General features: G+C 40.5%; 1 protein-coding gene across 2 annotated transcripts in view; it reads left to right on the forward strand.

Moving 5' to 3' along the window:
* Nucleotides 1-18035, forward strand: part of SKAP1 (src kinase associated phosphoprotein 1) — a 285276-nt gene that overhangs the window by 216295 nt on the left and 50946 nt on the right. For both annotated transcript variants that reach the window (XR_005983283.1, XM_041727103.1), the window contains exon 5: nt 17922-17999. Coding sequence is in view for 1 of the 2 variants with exons in the window: in XM_041727103.1 (XP_041583037.1) it covers nt 17922-17999 (78 nt within the window). In the remaining variant the exon portion in view is untranslated. The remainder of the gene's footprint in view (nt 1-17921; nt 18000-18035) is intronic.

Consider the following 18035-nt stretch of genomic DNA (forward strand, 5'->3'; position numbering starts at 1 on the left):
AATAAAAGCCTAAGGGACATCATTTAATATTTCCAACATTTCACATGAGCTTCTGACACTCAGGTCTTCAAGGGGAAAGTTGATTTATACCTTCAGTCCTTAGACAATGTAAAGGTGAGGTCAGGCGTAGGCATTCTTCATCCCTTTCCCCAGTGCTCACAGGTCCCTTGGGCAAGGTGGAATCAAAGCATTTCAAATGGTAGAGGTCACAGAAGCGACACTGTAAGAGGTAAGAGAGCACAGCCTCCTTCCTCTATCAATGGGTCTGACTCCCATATATCTTCATATTGCCATTGTTCCTACTTGAAAAATTACATGCAGTTTTCCTTTTCTTTCCCTTCCTATTCTTAAAACAGGATTTCAACCCCCCAGTCTAAAGTGTAATTTATGTCAAGAATGATGATTATATGTTTCTGATTATTTTTTTAAAAGGTGAAACTTTTAACATAAAGCAGGACAACAGGTGTCTTGTTTTATGGCCTTGTACCTTTCCAACCCTATAAATTAAAATCATGTCTGCATTCTCTGTGTCTTTGCACTGATCAAAAGTTGTCTTTCCGGGACATCCTGGGAATTCTGTGCTCTCCCGCACAATGCCTCCCACATGGTAGGTTCCAAATAGATTTTTCCTGATTTGATTTCATCTGCAGATACTTTATCCAATTCTGGCCATGCCCAGTGATACAATAGTGTTCTGTAAATTGCAGCCCAAGTTTGTAACCTGGGCTTCTGACCCCAAATTTCATAGTGGGATTGAATACCCTCTATTACTTGTGAAGTAAAACGGATCTCCAGTGGGAAGAGGCATCTGTTTCTGTGGTTTCCCTTGCAATGCAGGAAGAGCTTAAACAGAATGAGACCTGTGGTACAAACAAAGTAGAATATTAGAGTTGCAAATGAGTCCTGAAATTGCATAAAGGCTACAGAGTATTAAAATATTCTTCAAATAATACCTAATTCAAACATGGTTTTGTGTTAAGAGTGTTCTATAAAATTGCTTCACATTATTCTACGCAGATTTCTTCTCTCTTTTCTGGATTCCTCTGATGTATACCCTTCATATCAAGCTTAAGAATTTTGTGTATTCAGCCACTCAGAGTGTTTTTTAAAAAATCAGATCCTATAGGACTGCAAGCAGTCAGCCCTCCCCAGTCCTGGAGTACTGCTCTCCAGAGGCAACTCTTTCAATTCTTTCATCAATTCTGGTGTGCACTTCCAAATTTCTAAATAATATTATTATACAGCTATTTTTTTATTTATCAATTTCAGACATTATCTATTGATTTCATATCATGGATGAAGAAGATTTAACATTTTTATCTCACCCCAACCCTCACACCTCCTCCCTTCATCTTCCCAATGTGATTATATCATCATTTTTAGTTAGTTTTAGGGCTTACATGATTTTAACTATGTAGATTTTATTTACTGCCACCCCTTATGGCTGCTCTAGAGGCCCAGGGCACAACTGTCATCCTAATACTTCCCTTTATCTTTTTCCTTTGTCAGAGCCTTACCTGGATCTAACATCACCTTCTCTCTTGCCAGACTCCCTCATTTTGGTGGAGCACATCCTCTGGTGACATCCTGAAAAAGGCTGCCTAGGAGGTAGATTTCTTGAGACCATGCATGTGTGAAAACCTCCTTGTTCTACCTTTACACTTGATTGACAGTTTGGGTGTAAAAATGCTAATGGAAATTATTTCATCTTAGAATTTGGATAGTTTTGCTTCATTGACTTCCAGCTTCTAGTGTTGCTGTGGAGAAGTTCAATGCCATTCTGATTCTTCATTCTTTGTGTAGAACCTACTTTTCCCCTGATTCAGAAGCTTTTACAAGTTTTTCATTATTTGTTGTGTCCCAAAATTTCACAGTGATTATCAAGGTATGAGTCTCTCTTCATTCGTATTCTGGGTATGTGGAGGATCCTTTCAATCAGAAGACTCATATTCCTCATTTTGGGAAATTTCATCATTTCTTTGATCATTTATTGCCCTTTATTTTCTTTCAAGATTTTTTATTTATTTATTTATTCATGATAGACAGAGAGAGAGAGAGAGAGAGAGAGAGAGAGAGAGAGGCAGAGACACAGGCAGAGGGAGAAGCAGGCTCCATGCCGGGAGCCCGACGCAGGACTCGATCCCGGGACTCCAGGATCGCACCCTGGGCCAAAGGCAGGTGCTAAACCGCTGAGCCACCCAGGAATCCCCTGCCCTTTATTTGCTATGTTCTAATATATTTGGCTCTTCTGTTTTCTTTTCCTTGATCTTTTTACCCAATTCCTTTAAGATGTCCTCAATTATATCTCCTGGCTCATCTTTTTTATTTTTTTTTTAATTTGGCAGAGAGAGAGAGCACAAGCAGGGGGAGCAGCAGACACAGGGAGAGGAAAAAGTAGATTCCCTGCTGAGCAGGGAGCCCAATGCGGGGCTGGATCCGAGGACCCTGGGATCATGACCCGAGCTGAAGGCAGAGGCTTAACCAACTGAGCCATCCAGGCACATACCCCCGACAACTCTATTGATTTTCTTAAATATTTTATTTATTTATTCATGAGAGACACACAGAGAAAGAGAGAGGCAGAGACATAGGCAGAGGGAGAAGTGAGGTCTTTTCATGGAACCCGATGCAGGACTCAATCCCTGGACCCGGGATCACGCCCTGAGCCAAAATTAGACGCTCAATCGCTGAGCCACCCAGGCATCCCTGATTTTATTTTTAATTTTTGCTATCATATATTTATTTTCTAACTCTTCTTTCTTGCTCTCTGATTGTTCCTTTTTAAGCATCCTATCTCATGAATGTAATATCTTCTCAAGCCTCTGGGAATATTAACTATGGCTTGTTGGTTTGCTTTTGTTTTTCATTTTCTTTTCTGCATCCTAAGTTAGCTCATTTCCCTTGAGTTCCTTTTTATCTGTAACACGTTTTGGTCTTTTTTTTTTTTTAAAGATTTATTTATTTATTTATCATAGACAGAGAGACAGAGAGGCAGAGACACAGGAGGAGGGAGAAGCAGGCTCCATGCCGGGAGCCTGACGTGGGACTCGATCCCGGGACTCCAGGATCGCACCCCGGGCCAAAGGCAGGCGCCAAACCGCTGAGCCACCCAGGGATCCCCATGTTTTGGTCTTTGTCTTGCAAGTTGGAAACTTTTCTGCAAAGTCTAGTGATGGTTAGATCCTGCTTATATTTAAAAGTGAGGCACCAAGTGCAGATTGAAATTTCTGTGTGCCAAGGTGGAACATATCACCTGATGGGCTTCACTTTAGAAAGCCTAAAGTTAGAAGTGATGAGAGGACCCAACCATTTTTGCTTGAAGTCTCCCAAACATCAGTAGCTGTAGGTCTTTACCTTGAAGCCATTCATTTTTCTAGAGAAATATTCATGAATCTCCCAGTGGTGCCATTATACACTACTAGCAGGGTTTGGGGAACTGAGCAGTGAAAGGAAGCTGGGGAACTTGATATTCAGGACATGGGCTATTACTTAATTCACCTGTTTCTAGGATGGCTTCTTACTCTCCACCAAGCTGTCTTTCCCAAGCTTTGGGACCTGCCTGGTCTCATTTCCCCACAGAAATTAAAGCCCCTGTGCCAGGCTTACCTGACTATGGGAGCAAAATGGTAATATGCTGGAGTCAGAAAACTCTATTTCACCTCTCAGCTCTATAACAAATTAGTCACATTGCCATGGGTAATGTCACATCATGCCATTGTTGGATGAGTCACATAATGACATCATTGGGTAAGTCGCATAATCTAGCCAGTGGGGCTTTAGCTTCCCCATCTGTAAGTGGCAAAGTCATTTGCTCTATCACCACTGGAGAGCCCTGTGACCTCTCCAGCTAAAACTTCTTCATTAGGGTACCTTATGGAGATGCTAACATATGTGATGAAATAATATATAGAAGAGTTCCCTTAAAGATCACTACCTTCTTAAATTATGCTACTTTGTAGCAGCTGGTCTTACTTATAGAAATCTTAGCTTTGGTAACATATGATATGCTGCTCCAACTCTGCATCCAGAGCCTCTCTGGTTCCTTCTTTCCTATGTTCTACACAGTTTGGCCCATGAGAGGCCCAGCAAGTCAACTCACTGGGCAAAGCTTAACATCCCTATGAGCCTCAATCATGGGGATCATCCAGGCCTCTTCCCCAGGAATGCCAAAGATCAGGTCCCCATTCAGGGATGACATTCTGGACAACTCCCAGGCTCCGTCCGGCAGTACTGGTACAATAGCCATGCTTAGCAGAGAGGATTCCTAAAAACTCTGAAATTTGGGCTGAGAAATTTAGAATTAAAACATTCTTAATCTTAAAAAAATTATTTATCTTGACTTTACTATGTTATAGTTATGACTATAACATGATTCATGTAAATGTGTAGCAAAAAAAAAAAAAACCCACAACATACTGGATTTGGAGCTTAAAACCAAAACAAAACAAAAACGAGTTTGTATCTTGATTCTTCTTTTCACCTTTTCTGAGAAAGTCACTTACCCTCCCTGAGCCTTATTTTCAGCCTCTGGAAGGCTAGTCTGGTAAAGCCTTTCTGTCTATCAGAATCAAGGAGGTGCCATCAAGAAACCATTTGACAAGCACTAAGTAAAGGGCTATCCAAATGTGAAGTATTACTATTACCATTGCTACCACTGTAACTATTTGGCCTGGGAAGCCTGAACTTCATGCTACCCCTCCTGTCTGCAGCACACAGGCAATTCCGCAATTAAAGTTGGCTTTCCAAAAAGACACTTTGGTTCTTTTCTTCCTCTAAAACAAATGAATCCGTAACCAATGTACCCTAGCCATCCAATATGTGCAGCCTCTTTTGTTCATGAACAACCTTAAGGTAATAAACTGGTATGCCCCTGTGACAGAGAAAAATGTTGGAAGGAAATGGGTTTCCATCTGAGGCTTCTAAGGTGCTAAACCAAACAATAACAAGGGAAAAATTATTCAGCTAAATGTACCTGACGTGCATTGGCATCCAATATGCCACCCTCCTCGCCAGGCATTATTACTTATATACCTGCTTCTGAGAAGGGCTGCTCGGAAGAGCTACTCTGCTTTTAACAGACATACATTTTAGGGACTTTTAAATAAACTTATATAGCAACACCGAGCTGCATGTCTTCTAAACTTTGCTTTTTCATCCGTCTGTACCAAGCACCGTGAAGCAAAATGGATGTGCCTTCAGGTTTCTACAGTCCTGGAAAATGAACCAGTCCACTTAACAATAAATGGTGGTTGGTTCAAACACACATGACTGGTCTAGTGAGGAAGAAAAGAAAGTTGAGCTTAATGAAGTCCAGTGTCTGTGTCCCTGTGCACGGACAGGAAAGGACGAGTGTTTTATAACTGTTTATTGGAGTTAATGGTAATAAATTCCTCACTTGTGATGCATTAACTTTAATGTTTTCATTACTTGGTGATTTAGGTTTTCCCTTTTCACATTGTAAATCATGTTGTCCCAGTAGCAGAGCAGGTCGAGTGCCTGCCGTAATGTTCATAATGCTCAGTGGGGAAAGGAATGTTCTCTTTCTCTCTTCAGCACAGTCTGACAAAAGACACTTTGCGTCATCCTGATTTGCTACTTTCTAAATAAGCAATAAAGACAGACAGACGGATGCATCTGACAGCAGCCTAGCAGAATGTGACAGAGTCTAGTTTAGATCCAGGGAAGGACAGGTCTCCATAGTAACTTTCCAAATGTATTTGCTGCTAAAAGTTCCTTTTTTTTCCCCCCTTTTTTTTCCTCTGTTTGCTGAGTGTGAGCCCTTAGTTAATGAGCTGTGCAAATAGATATTGAGATTTAGTGTTTTTATTTTGCAATTACAGACTTGGTGATTTGGTTGGAAACTTTTGGGTCTCGAAACATCACCCTCATTTTCCCCTCTCTAATTTTTCCCCTTACAAAGTTGACTTACTTCAGACTTGCTTGAGTTTTATCAGATGAAACAGAAAGATTTTAAATCTCAAACATGTAACTTAAAAGAAAAGGGAGTGATTTTTGCCCTAAAGGTTCCTTATCATAGCCATATTTTTCTGTTTGATCCCATACTGCTGCACAGAGACACCCAGGGAGCTAGCTGGGAGTGAGGTCTGGCTTGGGAGGGAGGCTTTGTCCACTAGATGATACATACCAGGTCAAAGCTACATTGCTAAGATCATTGCATTCCCATCAAGTTCTTCCTGATGGGGTGTGAGAGTTCTCATTAGATCACCCACCCTGAAATACCCCCAGAGAATCACGATAATTAGCTCCTGAGTCTTCTTTTTTATTTTCTGCTTTGTTTGCTTTAAAAGTTTTCTTGCAGTACTCTGATGATATCTGAGTATCTTTAACTAGAGAGACATAGAGAAGGCAAATTATTATCAATTGATGTCCCTTTGAAATCTTTTGGTTTGGAGAGTAACTAAAATAGAGACCCCCAGGATTCTGATACACTAAATCTCACATAGCTTTCACTGTCAGCAGTATTAAGTGCTCAGACACACATAGGATGTTTGCATACAGGATGTAGAGCAGATGTATCTGTAGAAGTTCAAAGAGCAAAATACCATTTTTTTTTTCAGGGAAACAAGAGAGTAAGACTAGGGAAATGCTATAAGAAGAGGTCAAGTTCCCAGCTACTCAAGGTCTGTAGCTCAAAACTTGTTTTCGACAGCTATTTCTGAAAAGTATTTGGTTATCCATTTGTTAAGTTGTTGAAGTTTTGCTTGGTCCTTTGTCCATTTATGGCTTCCTCTGGATCCCATCCTTTAATTCTCTCCTGATGGTAGATAAGAGAGTTGGTGTCTCAATGAGACTCTGAAATTGGCTCAGAAATGTAATTCTCTCCAGTTGAGGTTCATAGCATTTTTTCCTAAATTTCCCCCAAACTTTCTTTGCCCTTTTTCCTATCATTTTTAGCCCTGTTATTCATCCTGGTTTCTGCACTGCCCACTTCCTCCTTGCTCTCTTGGCTAAATCTTCTTTTCCTACCTCCCCCTTTTTTCCCTTTATTTCATGTTACTAGTCTTAAGATTAAAATTGTAAATATACAGCAGAACAGAAATTACTGTTTGTGGCTTAGGTGAAAATGGTTTATCTAACAAATATTCACTCCCATATTGCCTTCTTTGACCATAAGTCCCATTAGGCTAGAGGTGGTTTCAGTTCGGCTTAACAAACATTTATCGGGCACCTACTGTGTGTACTAGGCCCCTGGGGATACAGGGAGAACTAATGAATAATGATTGTATTGCCCTCTATGAAAGGGACCAGAGTTCCCACCAGCAGCTTTTCTTTGGGTTTCAAGAAATTAAATAATTAGCACCAAACTCCTTAGCCTTTATTGTGGTGTATTTTAGGGGAGGATCCTTCTTAATCCCACACTAGATCAACAATTACTTAAAGTATAACCCAGCCCTGATGGGTCTCAGTTGTTGACATGTGCCAATTGCTCCTCAATCTAATTCTTCCTCTCCTTACCTAAACAGCTGTAGTGCAAACACTGACCCATCCCACTAGGTGTGCAGCTGTATTGGATTCTCCTTTGTTCCCTCATTTTGATCCAGGTATATGATATTTGTTCACTGAATTTCTTCCATAGCATCAGGTCTCTTCCAGTGAGTGCAAAATCTACTTTTACCCTTCCTTCCCTTTCTAGACCATCCTCCCTACTGCCTTCCACCTAGACCCACAGCTACTTTCCTTTTTTTCAATTTTCTTGTTCATAGTAGCTTCATAGCAACCACGGTCTTGAGTAAACCCAAGCAAAGAGGCAAGACTGGAGAGTCTTGGGGAAAAGTTTCAGGGCCCCTGGGAGCCAACACTGTGTTACAGTAATGCCCTATAAAAAAATGGTATTAGAGCACAGAAAAGGTAGTATATAATTCTACATGGGGAAAACAGAAAGATCCAGAGAAAATGGGACATTTGAATTGGAGTCTTAAAAGAGCATGCCCCTACTTGGAAAATAGAAAGAGAGAGAGATAGACTCCCAAACAGGAAAAACAGATGAGCAGAGTTCTGTAGTGTGAAGTACATGGCATCTTCCAGAAGGCAGTCTGTTATTTACTGTTGCTGAAGTATCAGGAGGTATGGGGTTGGAAGAAAATGAAACTGGAAAGTAGATGAGACCAAAATATTTTAAAGTTTCTGTGTGCTGAAGAGTTTGAGTTTCATCCTATAAGTAGGGGGAAACCATTAAAATTTTTAAGCAGAAATGTGACATGACCACATCTATGTCTCAGAAAAATTATTTCTGGCTACAGTAGGGTAGACAAGTAGAAGGCAAACCAATAAAAAAGTGATTCCAAACCTGGGCAAGTCTCTTTTCTTCTGCTTTTCTTCTCTCCATGTTCTTATCACGGTCTAGTGGAGTAGTAAATAAATAGATTTGGAAATGATATTTTGTCATTTATTTTATAGATATGCTTTCAAGTGACACATATATAATGGTGATCTGCCTCAGGACAAGGATGGAATACAGTGATCCTTCAAAGTTTGTAAAAAGACAATTTGGCATTTTACATCCTCTCCATCTCCTTTATTGGAGTCACAAGGCCGTGTGAAGCATTGCTGCCTTGATTTGTATCAGGATTCTCACTTTGCACGGTTGCCACCCACTGCAGTTTGGTTGCTCAAGAGACTTCAGGAAAAACAAAAAGAGAGAGAGAGACTTCAGGTAGTTTGGATCTTTATGGTTCTATATTAGGATGGATTCCGAGGATAAAAACAAAGGGGAGGGTGCAGGGTTACAGATACGCATAATTAATAAAATCAGAAGACACAAGAGGCTTTCTGGTTTTAAACAATTTGTGTAGAGATCACATGAATTCTCAGTTTTTTTCCCACCATAACGCATACCCACCAACATTTCTATGCTCAACCCACTTCCATGGAACACTGACAATTTTGAAGAAACACGATTTTTTTCAAGGAAATAAAGCAATGGGCGAATTGTTGATTGCCACAATTACAATGGTACATCTGATGTGTGTAGTACCATAGACTGTAGCATAAGTAAGATATACTACAAATTATTTTTCATTGACTTTTTCCTTTAAGAAAGCATATCAGAATTAAGAAAAACTTTGAATCTATTCTTATTCTAAAAGTAAACTATTCGAAATCTCTGCCCTTTAGATTAACACCTTCAGTTGATCAAAAACACCAGTGTGTCATGATGCTATGAGAATCAGTGGATTATTTTTTTTTTGAATCAGTGGATTATTATATCGAGTTAGTCATTCTTTAAAGTGAAGTATTTACGGGATCCCTGGGTGGCGCAGCGGTTTGGCGCCTGCCTTTGGCCCAGGGCGCGATCCTGGAGACCCGGGATCGAATCCCACGTCAGGCTCCCGGTGCATGGAGCCTGCTTCTCCCTCTGCCTGTGTCTCTGCCTCTCTCTCTCTCTCTCTCTATCTCTGTGACTATCATAAATAAAAAAAAAAAAAGTGAAGTATTTACAACCTAGAAGATGCTACTATATATTATTACCATTTCTTTATTTTTTTAAATTTTTTTTAAGATTTTATTTATTGATTGATGAGAGACACAGAGAGAGAGAGGCAGAGACACAGGCAGAGGGAGAAGCAGGCTCCCTGCAGGTAGCCGGAGGTGGGACTCGATCCCTGAACCCCGAGGTCATGCCCCGGGCCAAAGCAGGGGCTCAATCGCTGAGCCCCCACCCCTGTGCCCCTATTATCATTTCTTTAATGCTAGAAATAGTGTGTTGAAGTTGGAATGGCTTTTTTCTAGTACTTTTGCTTCCTACAAGTAAAATTCCACTGAAAGTGATGATGTGGGTAAGGAGCATCCCCTAAGTCAGCAGGCCTCTTAGACAATTAGTGTGGTGCTTCTTTGTAGGAACAAGAAGGTTCTTCATCCTCCATGAATATTCATGGTTCCTGTATGTTACCTCATAGCTTGGCAATACTGATGGAATGTTTTGTGAGAAGAAACCAATTTTGGTTATTTGGCCTAAAAGTCTGTCTTTCTTTTTTTCTTTTCCTTTTTTGAGAGAGAGAAAGCATGAGCAGGGGTAGGGAGAGGAGAGGGAGAGAGAGACTCCCAAACAAACTCCATACTCAGTGTGGAGCCCAACACACAGGGCTCGATCTTACAACCCTAAGATCACCACCTAGGCCAAAACCAAGAGTCAGATGCTTACCCAACTAAGCCACCCAGGCGCCCCAAAATCTTCTTTCTTTTTAAATCCTCTTCGTTAAAGAGTAAACAAATCATGTTCAAGATCCCTGCATGAGCCCTACTCTGGAGCAGGGCTTCATTCTTCTGGGTACCTCTCTTGCGTCAGAAGACATCTTCCAAACCTTGGTGACCAAGCACCATTTGTGAGAGCTCCAGGTTGCTGCCTCCTGCATTTTCTTTACCCATGTATGCTTTTATTACATTCTCATATACTTTTTATTTTGACTTATCAGATTTTGCACAGACCTACCCTGGAAAGCAATTTCACAGATTAGTCAGCCAGTACATTAAAAAGTAAATAAGAGGGATGCCTGGATGCCTTAGTGGTTCAGTGTCTGCCTTTGGCTCAGAGTGTGATCCCAAGGTCCCGGGATCAAGTCCATCGGGCTTCCTAAGGGGAGCCTGTTTCTCCCTCTGCCTGTGTCTCTGCCTCTCTCTGTGTGTCTCTCATGAATAAATAAATAAAATCTAAGAAAAAAAGTAAATAAGAAATACAGTATCTTAAAATAATTTTTTGACACAAACTATTAGAATAACTACTCACTCTGTGTTTCTTTTCCCAATCCGAAATGGGTCTTTTTGTGGGAGAGTGAGGTGGGAAGACTATCTTTCCTCAGCTATTTCTGAGTGTGTCTCCTCAACTCAGGCTCATGGTGGTAGAAAGTGCATGGGCTGTTCCAACTGAGCAAACTTCAGCAAGTTCAGTAATTTCACTGAGCCTCAGTTTCCTGGTCTGTAAAGTGGAGCTGATAATAACACATACCTCATAGGGCAGCTATGAAGCTCAAATGAGGTGTAAATATGCTTTATAAAATGCAGATTAGGGGGACCCTGGGTAGCTCAGTCAGTTAAGCATCCAACTCTTGATTTCAGCTCAGGTCATGATCTCAGGGTCGTGGGATCAATCCTAATGTCAGACTCTGTGCTCAGTGGGGAGTCTGCCCTCTGCCCCTCCTCTTGCTTGCTCTGTCTCTCTCAAATAAGTCTTTTTTGGAAAATGCAGATTAAAAACTTACTAGTTTTTTTCATTTTTATTAAAACATTAGTTTTAATTTATTCATCAATTATCTGCTTCTTTTCTTAGTACTTCTAATTGGCTTAGAATCTGGCATGAATTTTCTTTGTCCTCAGTATAACAAGATTTCTTCCACAGATTTTTACACTGTCCCGGGGTAGTCGGGGTGATTCAGCGGTTTAGCTCCACCTTCAGCCCAAGGCATGATCCTGGAGACCTGGGATCGTGGGGCTCCCTACATGGAGCCTGCTTCTCCCTCTGCCTGTGTCTCTGCCTCTCTCTCTCTCTCTCTCTCTCTCTCTCTGTGTGTCTCTCATGAATAAATAAATAATATCTTTTTTAAAAAAAGATTTTTACACTGTCTGGTCTGTTACCTGGATTAACAGATTTTCATTTTTTTCAAGACTTTATAAAGTTTGAGGCAAATGAGCCCATCAAGATCTCCTGAACATTGTCTCCTGTGCTGGTTTGCTGACTGCAGATGTGTGATTTCTTCCATTTTCTGACCTCCTTCAGTCTAGCTCCAGTTCTAATTTTGCTGTCTGGCTTCTTCTATCACAGCTTGTTGAAGAATTTGATCAAGTCTATTATGTTCACTCCCTTCCTTTTCATCTGCTATCCAGTTGATTCCTCCATGAAATTAATGCTGTCCAGGTGGTCTCTGTATCTTTGAACCTTTCCAATCCCAAGTCTATTGTTATTTGTGATTTAGAATTTTTCACCTTACATGTATTATATGTGTTGGTGTAAATTCTTTAATCAGTGAAGCAAAATGACAGGAAAGTGGAGGAATAAGGGTAAATTTGAGTGGGTATCAAATAGAACCACAGAAGTTAGAGAATTATATAAGCCTGTCCCAAGAGACTAACAGAGGAAGAGTCATTGAAACCAACTTCCTGGGACACCTGGGTGGCTCAGTGGTTAAGTGTCTGCCTTCGGCTCAGATCATGATCCCAGGGTCCTAGGATCAAGCCCCATATCAGGCTCTCCACAGGGAGCCTGCTTCTCCCTCTGCCTGTCTCTGCCTCTCTGTTTGTGTCTTTCATGAATAAATAAAGAAAATCTTTAAAAAAAAAAAAAAAGAAAGAAAGAAAGAAAGAAAGAAAGAAAGAAAGAAACCAAATTCCTTGTTAGCATCACGCTCAGAAGTTGAACCCTACATACTGGACACCTCAAACTGTCACTAACTGATACCGAAAAATTAAAAGAAAGCAAAAAGTTACCTAGAAATGCAAGAAGCTAAGGAAAGACTGTAAGAAACTTATTTGGCCACAGAGGCCAAATGCAAAGGAGATTTAGGACTAGCAACCACCAGACAGGAGATTACTACCCTCCCCGACCCTCCCTCACATATTCTATTCCTCTGTGTATGTTTGAGGGATTGCAAAGTGTGTGTTTGTCACTCGTCTACAATTGCACATACACCAGCAACCTGTGAGTGAATTGGAATTGCAGATGGAGCTTCACCATCCCCAGCGTTCAAATATTAGATTTTCTCCAACCTCATCCACCCAACCCTCAGGGGCTTTTATCACAGGTACTTTGATGGAGGAACCTGGTCAGCTTCACCTTCCTTGAAATTCATCACTGGTAGCTATCAATCTCTAGGCTGGAGTTTGGTCCATTTCTCAAACAATTGAAAAGAACTTGAAAGGAAGAGGGAGGATGGGAGACATCCACAGTTTCAGGGACAGGTGGGATTTGAACAAAAGATGTTTTTTAAAAATCATTGATTTTCATTTCAGGTTGGTTTAGCAAGAAACCAAGCCAGCTGCCTATAATGAAAGTTCATGGGCACATGGTTGGTTCTGCAGGGACTACAGCCTTTTTTGCAGTGAAATTGTGTGGCCTCTTGTGCTGTTAGCCTTGTGCTGTGGTGTTGCCAAGTGATTTCTCCAATTCTCTTTTCTCAGTGGGCTAGAACGCAGCTGATTAAATAGGCCGTGACTCACATAAGCTCCCGTGTCTTTTTTATTGACTGCTTTATGGAAATGTATCACACTCCAAAGGGTCCCCATTGTTGTTGCTGTGCGTAGCTGACTAAGGAGTCATGTTTAGCGCTGAGAGATGGAATCCTACTCTGTCGTTTTTCATTGCAAAGTTGGGTATGGGTGGGATCCAAGGGCTTGAAGGCATCTGGATGAGGAGAGAAGGATGTCTGAGAATTTCTTTTATCTTTATCTACCATGAAAGTTGGGTGGCCATCACTTCTAGGTAACACTTCTCTGCTGATCTTATCTTTATGGCCCCACATCCTTCAGCTAAGTGAATCTTTTCTTTATATGGGCTATTCTGGGAGATTTAGTTAAGTGCAGTAGTAGAGAGAGATTATGACACGAATGTAATTCTGTTTTGTGCTGATACAACGGGATACACTCTTAGATTTATCCAAGAAGTCCATTTATTCCAAATAACTCTAAATCATTTCTATTTTTTCATTAAGATGGTGACATCTTTTTTTCAGGTAACGGACAAAAAGCCTCAGTTTTTAAAAAATTGTATACTTAAATATAAATGTTTTTGCCCTAAAATAGCAACTCATGCAATTATTTTTGGCTCCTTCCTGTTTTTATCATCATCCTGCAAGGTATTTACATACTTTCTATTAGGCATTAAGTAGCTCAGCAGATCTGTTCATTTGCCAGGAGGTGTGGATTCAGCCATACAAGACTCCTCCTGCCTCATCACCCCAGGACCATAGCTAACACTGTGCATCCTCGAGATCACTGGTTCTTGATCAGTAGGACACTGAGCTGACACTGAAAGAGGAGACAGCTTGATTGCCACACTGGCTTCCCATCTTGATTGTGTGGATTTATCCAATAGATCATGGAGCTAATGAAATTGAGCTCAGTGTCAACTTACACTGAGAACAATTCTGTTATTTTTTTTTAAAGATTTATTTATTTATTTATGATAGACATAGAGAGAGAGAGAGAGAGAGGCAGAGACACAGGAGGAGGGAGAAGCAGGCTCCATGCTGGGAGCCCGATGCGGGACTCAATCCTGGGACTCCAGGATCACACCCTGGGCCAAAGGCAGGCGCCAAACCGCTGAGCCACCCAGGGATCCCCCAATTCTGTTATTATATTCACCACCACACAGTGCCTTGTACACAGAAGACAATCACTAGAATAGAAATTGATTTGGTTCAATTTCCTAATTCTTATTCCATAGCCATTTCAAACTTCATCTCAATTTTGTCCACTGCCCATAAGAGAAACCAGGCAAGAGAGTTCATTAGTACAGATTCCTTCTAATAAGAAAGCAACACTGGGGTGCCTGGGTGGCTCCATCAGTTAAGCATCTGCCTTCAGCTCAGGTCATGATCTCAGAATTCTGGGATCAAGCCTCGTATTGGGCTTCCTGCTCAGTGCAGCACCTGCTTCTCCCTCTCCCTCCGCCTCTCTCTCTCTCTCTCTCTCTCTCTCTCTCTGTCTGCTCACCACACTCTCAAATAAATAAATAAAATATTTGGAAAAAAGAAAGAGAAAGAGAAAGAAAGAAAGAAAGAAAGAAAGAAAGAAAGAAAGAAAGAAAGAAGAAAGAAAAAGAAAGAAAGAAAGAAAGAAAGAAAGAAAGAAAGAAGAAAGAAAGAAAGAAGAAAGAAAGAAGAAAGAAAGAAAGAAAGAAAGAAAGAAAGAAAGAAAGAAAGAAAGAGAGAGAGAAAGAAAGACAGACAAACCAATATAATCCATCTTGCCAAAACACATCACATAAAATACCGCATTTCTAGCTCTGGTGCTCTTCAAAATCTGCTGGTGAATAACCAAGAGAGAGAATTCAGCAACTCATTCCCTGCCCAATTTTAGCAAAACTAAGTATGACTCTTTGGGAAAGAAGGTGGCGGTGGTGCTGACCCTAGCTTCCTAGAATTAGTGACTTGGAGTTCAAACATCTCTGCAGCATCCTGTCTTTGTTTTCTTGGTGGTGGCATTCTTGGGTTTCGGTTGGTGGGGAGAGAAATGCCTCATGCTGATAATGTACTGAAAGTAAATGAAATTAAATAAGCGAAGCAGTGCTCATCACTACTTCCTTCCCCCCTGGGTAATTCAATTCAAGCGCTCTCTCTGATGGCAACTCACAGGGACTGTCTCTGTCACCCCGCTGGGGCCTGGAGTCTTAACATCTAAATAAAAGTTTCACTCAAGCATTTTTTATGCTCCTGCCAGCAGGATCAGTGAGCTGGTGTGGGCACATTAATGTAATATTCATACTCACAGACTCTCCCCGCACACAAGGCAATGTCTTCCCATTTTCATAATTATAGATGTTCCATAAAATGGCATTTAGATTTGCATTAAAAAAGGAGGTTTGAATTCTAATAGAACATTTAACATGTCTTTTATGATTCAGACTCTCGGCATCTTTAACAAGAAGTGTCTCTAAGTTTTACAAGACCTCAAAAAAGGAAAAAGAAAAGAAAAAAAAACTGAAAGAAGGGATGGATACTCCAAGCTTAGGAGATCCTGTTTTTCTCATCCCCTCTGTCTTTCATTTCATTTTTAGGCCTCTAGGAGCAATTTTTGACAGTGCTACAGAGAGGATGAAGTCTCCTCCAAAGGGCTTTCAGAGCCATGCCCGGGTCCTGGACCCAGCCACTCTAACCTCAGTGGATCAGTTTCTGTTTTCTTGGAGAGCATTTTCAGAAAGATATTAGAATTTTTAGAGGGGTGGGAGAAATGAAAGGATCCTAGACAAATGAACTTCCCTTTGCTGCTGTTCATCTCATGTGTGCACCCTGAGACCCATCTGGGAGGATTTATAGCAGCCACAGAGTTTGCTAACTGTAGAGCACACAAATGAAAATAGTCCATGAACAAGGAAGTTGACAATAAGGACAAATAGAAAGAATCAGGCACTTTGACACACTAAAAAAGAAAAACTCTTCAGATCTCTATGCTTAAAACTAAGTTTGAAACAGCTAAGAAGCAAAAGGTAATCTTAGTTGCATTTTAAATTGTCTGAAAATGCTCTTTTTAAATAAATTTTTATTTTTTATTTTTATTTTTTATTTTATTTACTTATTCATGAGAGACACAGAGGGAGACAGAGGCAGAGACACAGGCAGAGGGAGAAGCAGGCTCCATGCAGGGCCTGACATGGGACTTGATCCCGGGTCTCCAAGATCAGACCCTGGGCTGAAGGCAGCGCTAAACCGCTGAGCCACCCGGGCTGCCCCTTTAAATAGATTTTTAAATAAGAAGTGCCAGCTCATAGCCCCCCGCCCCCAAATAAATGTTAGTTATAGTAGATTTCAAAAAACAATTGTGCAATTGAAAAATTATTTCAACCCCAAACTTTCAATATATTGTATAGGTAGGTGACCCAGTTGATTTATATGGGGTTGTGCCTTAATTTGGTTTGTATTTTGTTTTGATTTCTAAATCTATTAAGGGAAACCAAAAGAGCTTTGGTTTTGGAGACTAAAAAGAATAAACATTAGAACTCTATCAGCCCACTCTCTTTATTTCTCCTAACTAAGAAATACAGGCTTGGGGGCACCTGGCTGGCTCTGTTGGAAGATCACACAACTCTTGATCTCAGGGTCATGAGTTCAAGCCCTGTGTTGGGTGTAGAGATGACTAAATAAATAAACTTTTATTTAAAAATAAAAGATTTTATTTATTTATTCATGAGAGACACACACACAGAGAGAGAGAGAGAGAGGCAGAGACACAGCAGAGGGAGAAGCAGGCTCCATGCAGGGAGCCCAACATGGGACTCGATCCTGGGTCTCCAGGATCACACCCTGGGCTGAAGGTGGTGCTAAACCACTGAGCCACCCGGGCTGCCCAGTAAATAAACTTTTAAAAACAGATATATGGACTTGTATTTTTTTAAAGAGTTTTTGTTGTTCTTGTTTCATTTTATTTTTTGATAAAATGTCCTTTTTTGTCCTTACCCCCTCCCTTCTATAAAATAAGTATGAACCCCTGTAGTGAACGATGGCTCAGGATCTTGACTTCTCAATAAATTTGTACCTAACAAGGCTAACTGAAAGCCAAGGATGGAAAAAAAAGAAAGAAAGAAAGAAAGAAAGAAAGAAAGAAAGAAAGAAAGAAAGAAAGAACGTAAGTCAAGGATGTTAGCAGCATATGTTCCAAAGCCGATGGCAGTTCCAGAGTCTTCTCTTGGTATAGGCTCCAACCATTCTGAGACTCTTTCCCATACTTGGACAAAACCAGGATGTGGCACTTACTGCCAATTGAGCCCTTCTTTGTATGAACTTAATATTTATGTTTTTCTTTTTTTGTTTTTTTGTTTTTTTTTTTAAGAGTGAATGTGTATTGCTCTCACAGAGGTGGTTGCATGTATGGTGAACTCTATCACTCGTTAAGCTTCTCTCTGTTGGTAGAAATTCATTTGACTTTTGATTATCTCAATGTGGATTATCCTATTTGGAGCTTATATCCACAGCAAACTCTTAATTCTCTAGAGTCCTATTTAGGCTCATATTTAGGCTACTTCCCCTTGTCCAAACTCATGTATGTTTAGATCATTGTAAGTGATGTTAGCATTAGATATAATTAGGAAGAAAGAAAATTTACTTCCCCCCATCATACAAAAATTGTTTATTTTGTACTGTGTTTAAGCTGTTGTGTTTCTGCACCCCCTTCATTAATGTGGATTATCTCAAGGAGCCTAAATAAATGAAAAAATTCTGTCAGGCTTCAACAAAGCATTCTGCTGTTATTCCTTTTAGGAACGGAAGACATCACAAGAGGAGCTCAAGAACTTGATAACATCATCAAGCAAGGTTACTTGGAAAAGAAAAGCAAAGGTACTGACCAGATCCACAGTCCTTAGAACATTCCAG

Source organism: Vulpes lagopus, chromosome 12, assembly GCF_018345385.1.
Source record: "Vulpes lagopus strain Blue_001 chromosome 12, ASM1834538v1, whole genome shotgun sequence".
Lineage (NCBI taxonomy): Eukaryota > Metazoa > Chordata > Mammalia > Carnivora > Canidae > Vulpes > Vulpes lagopus.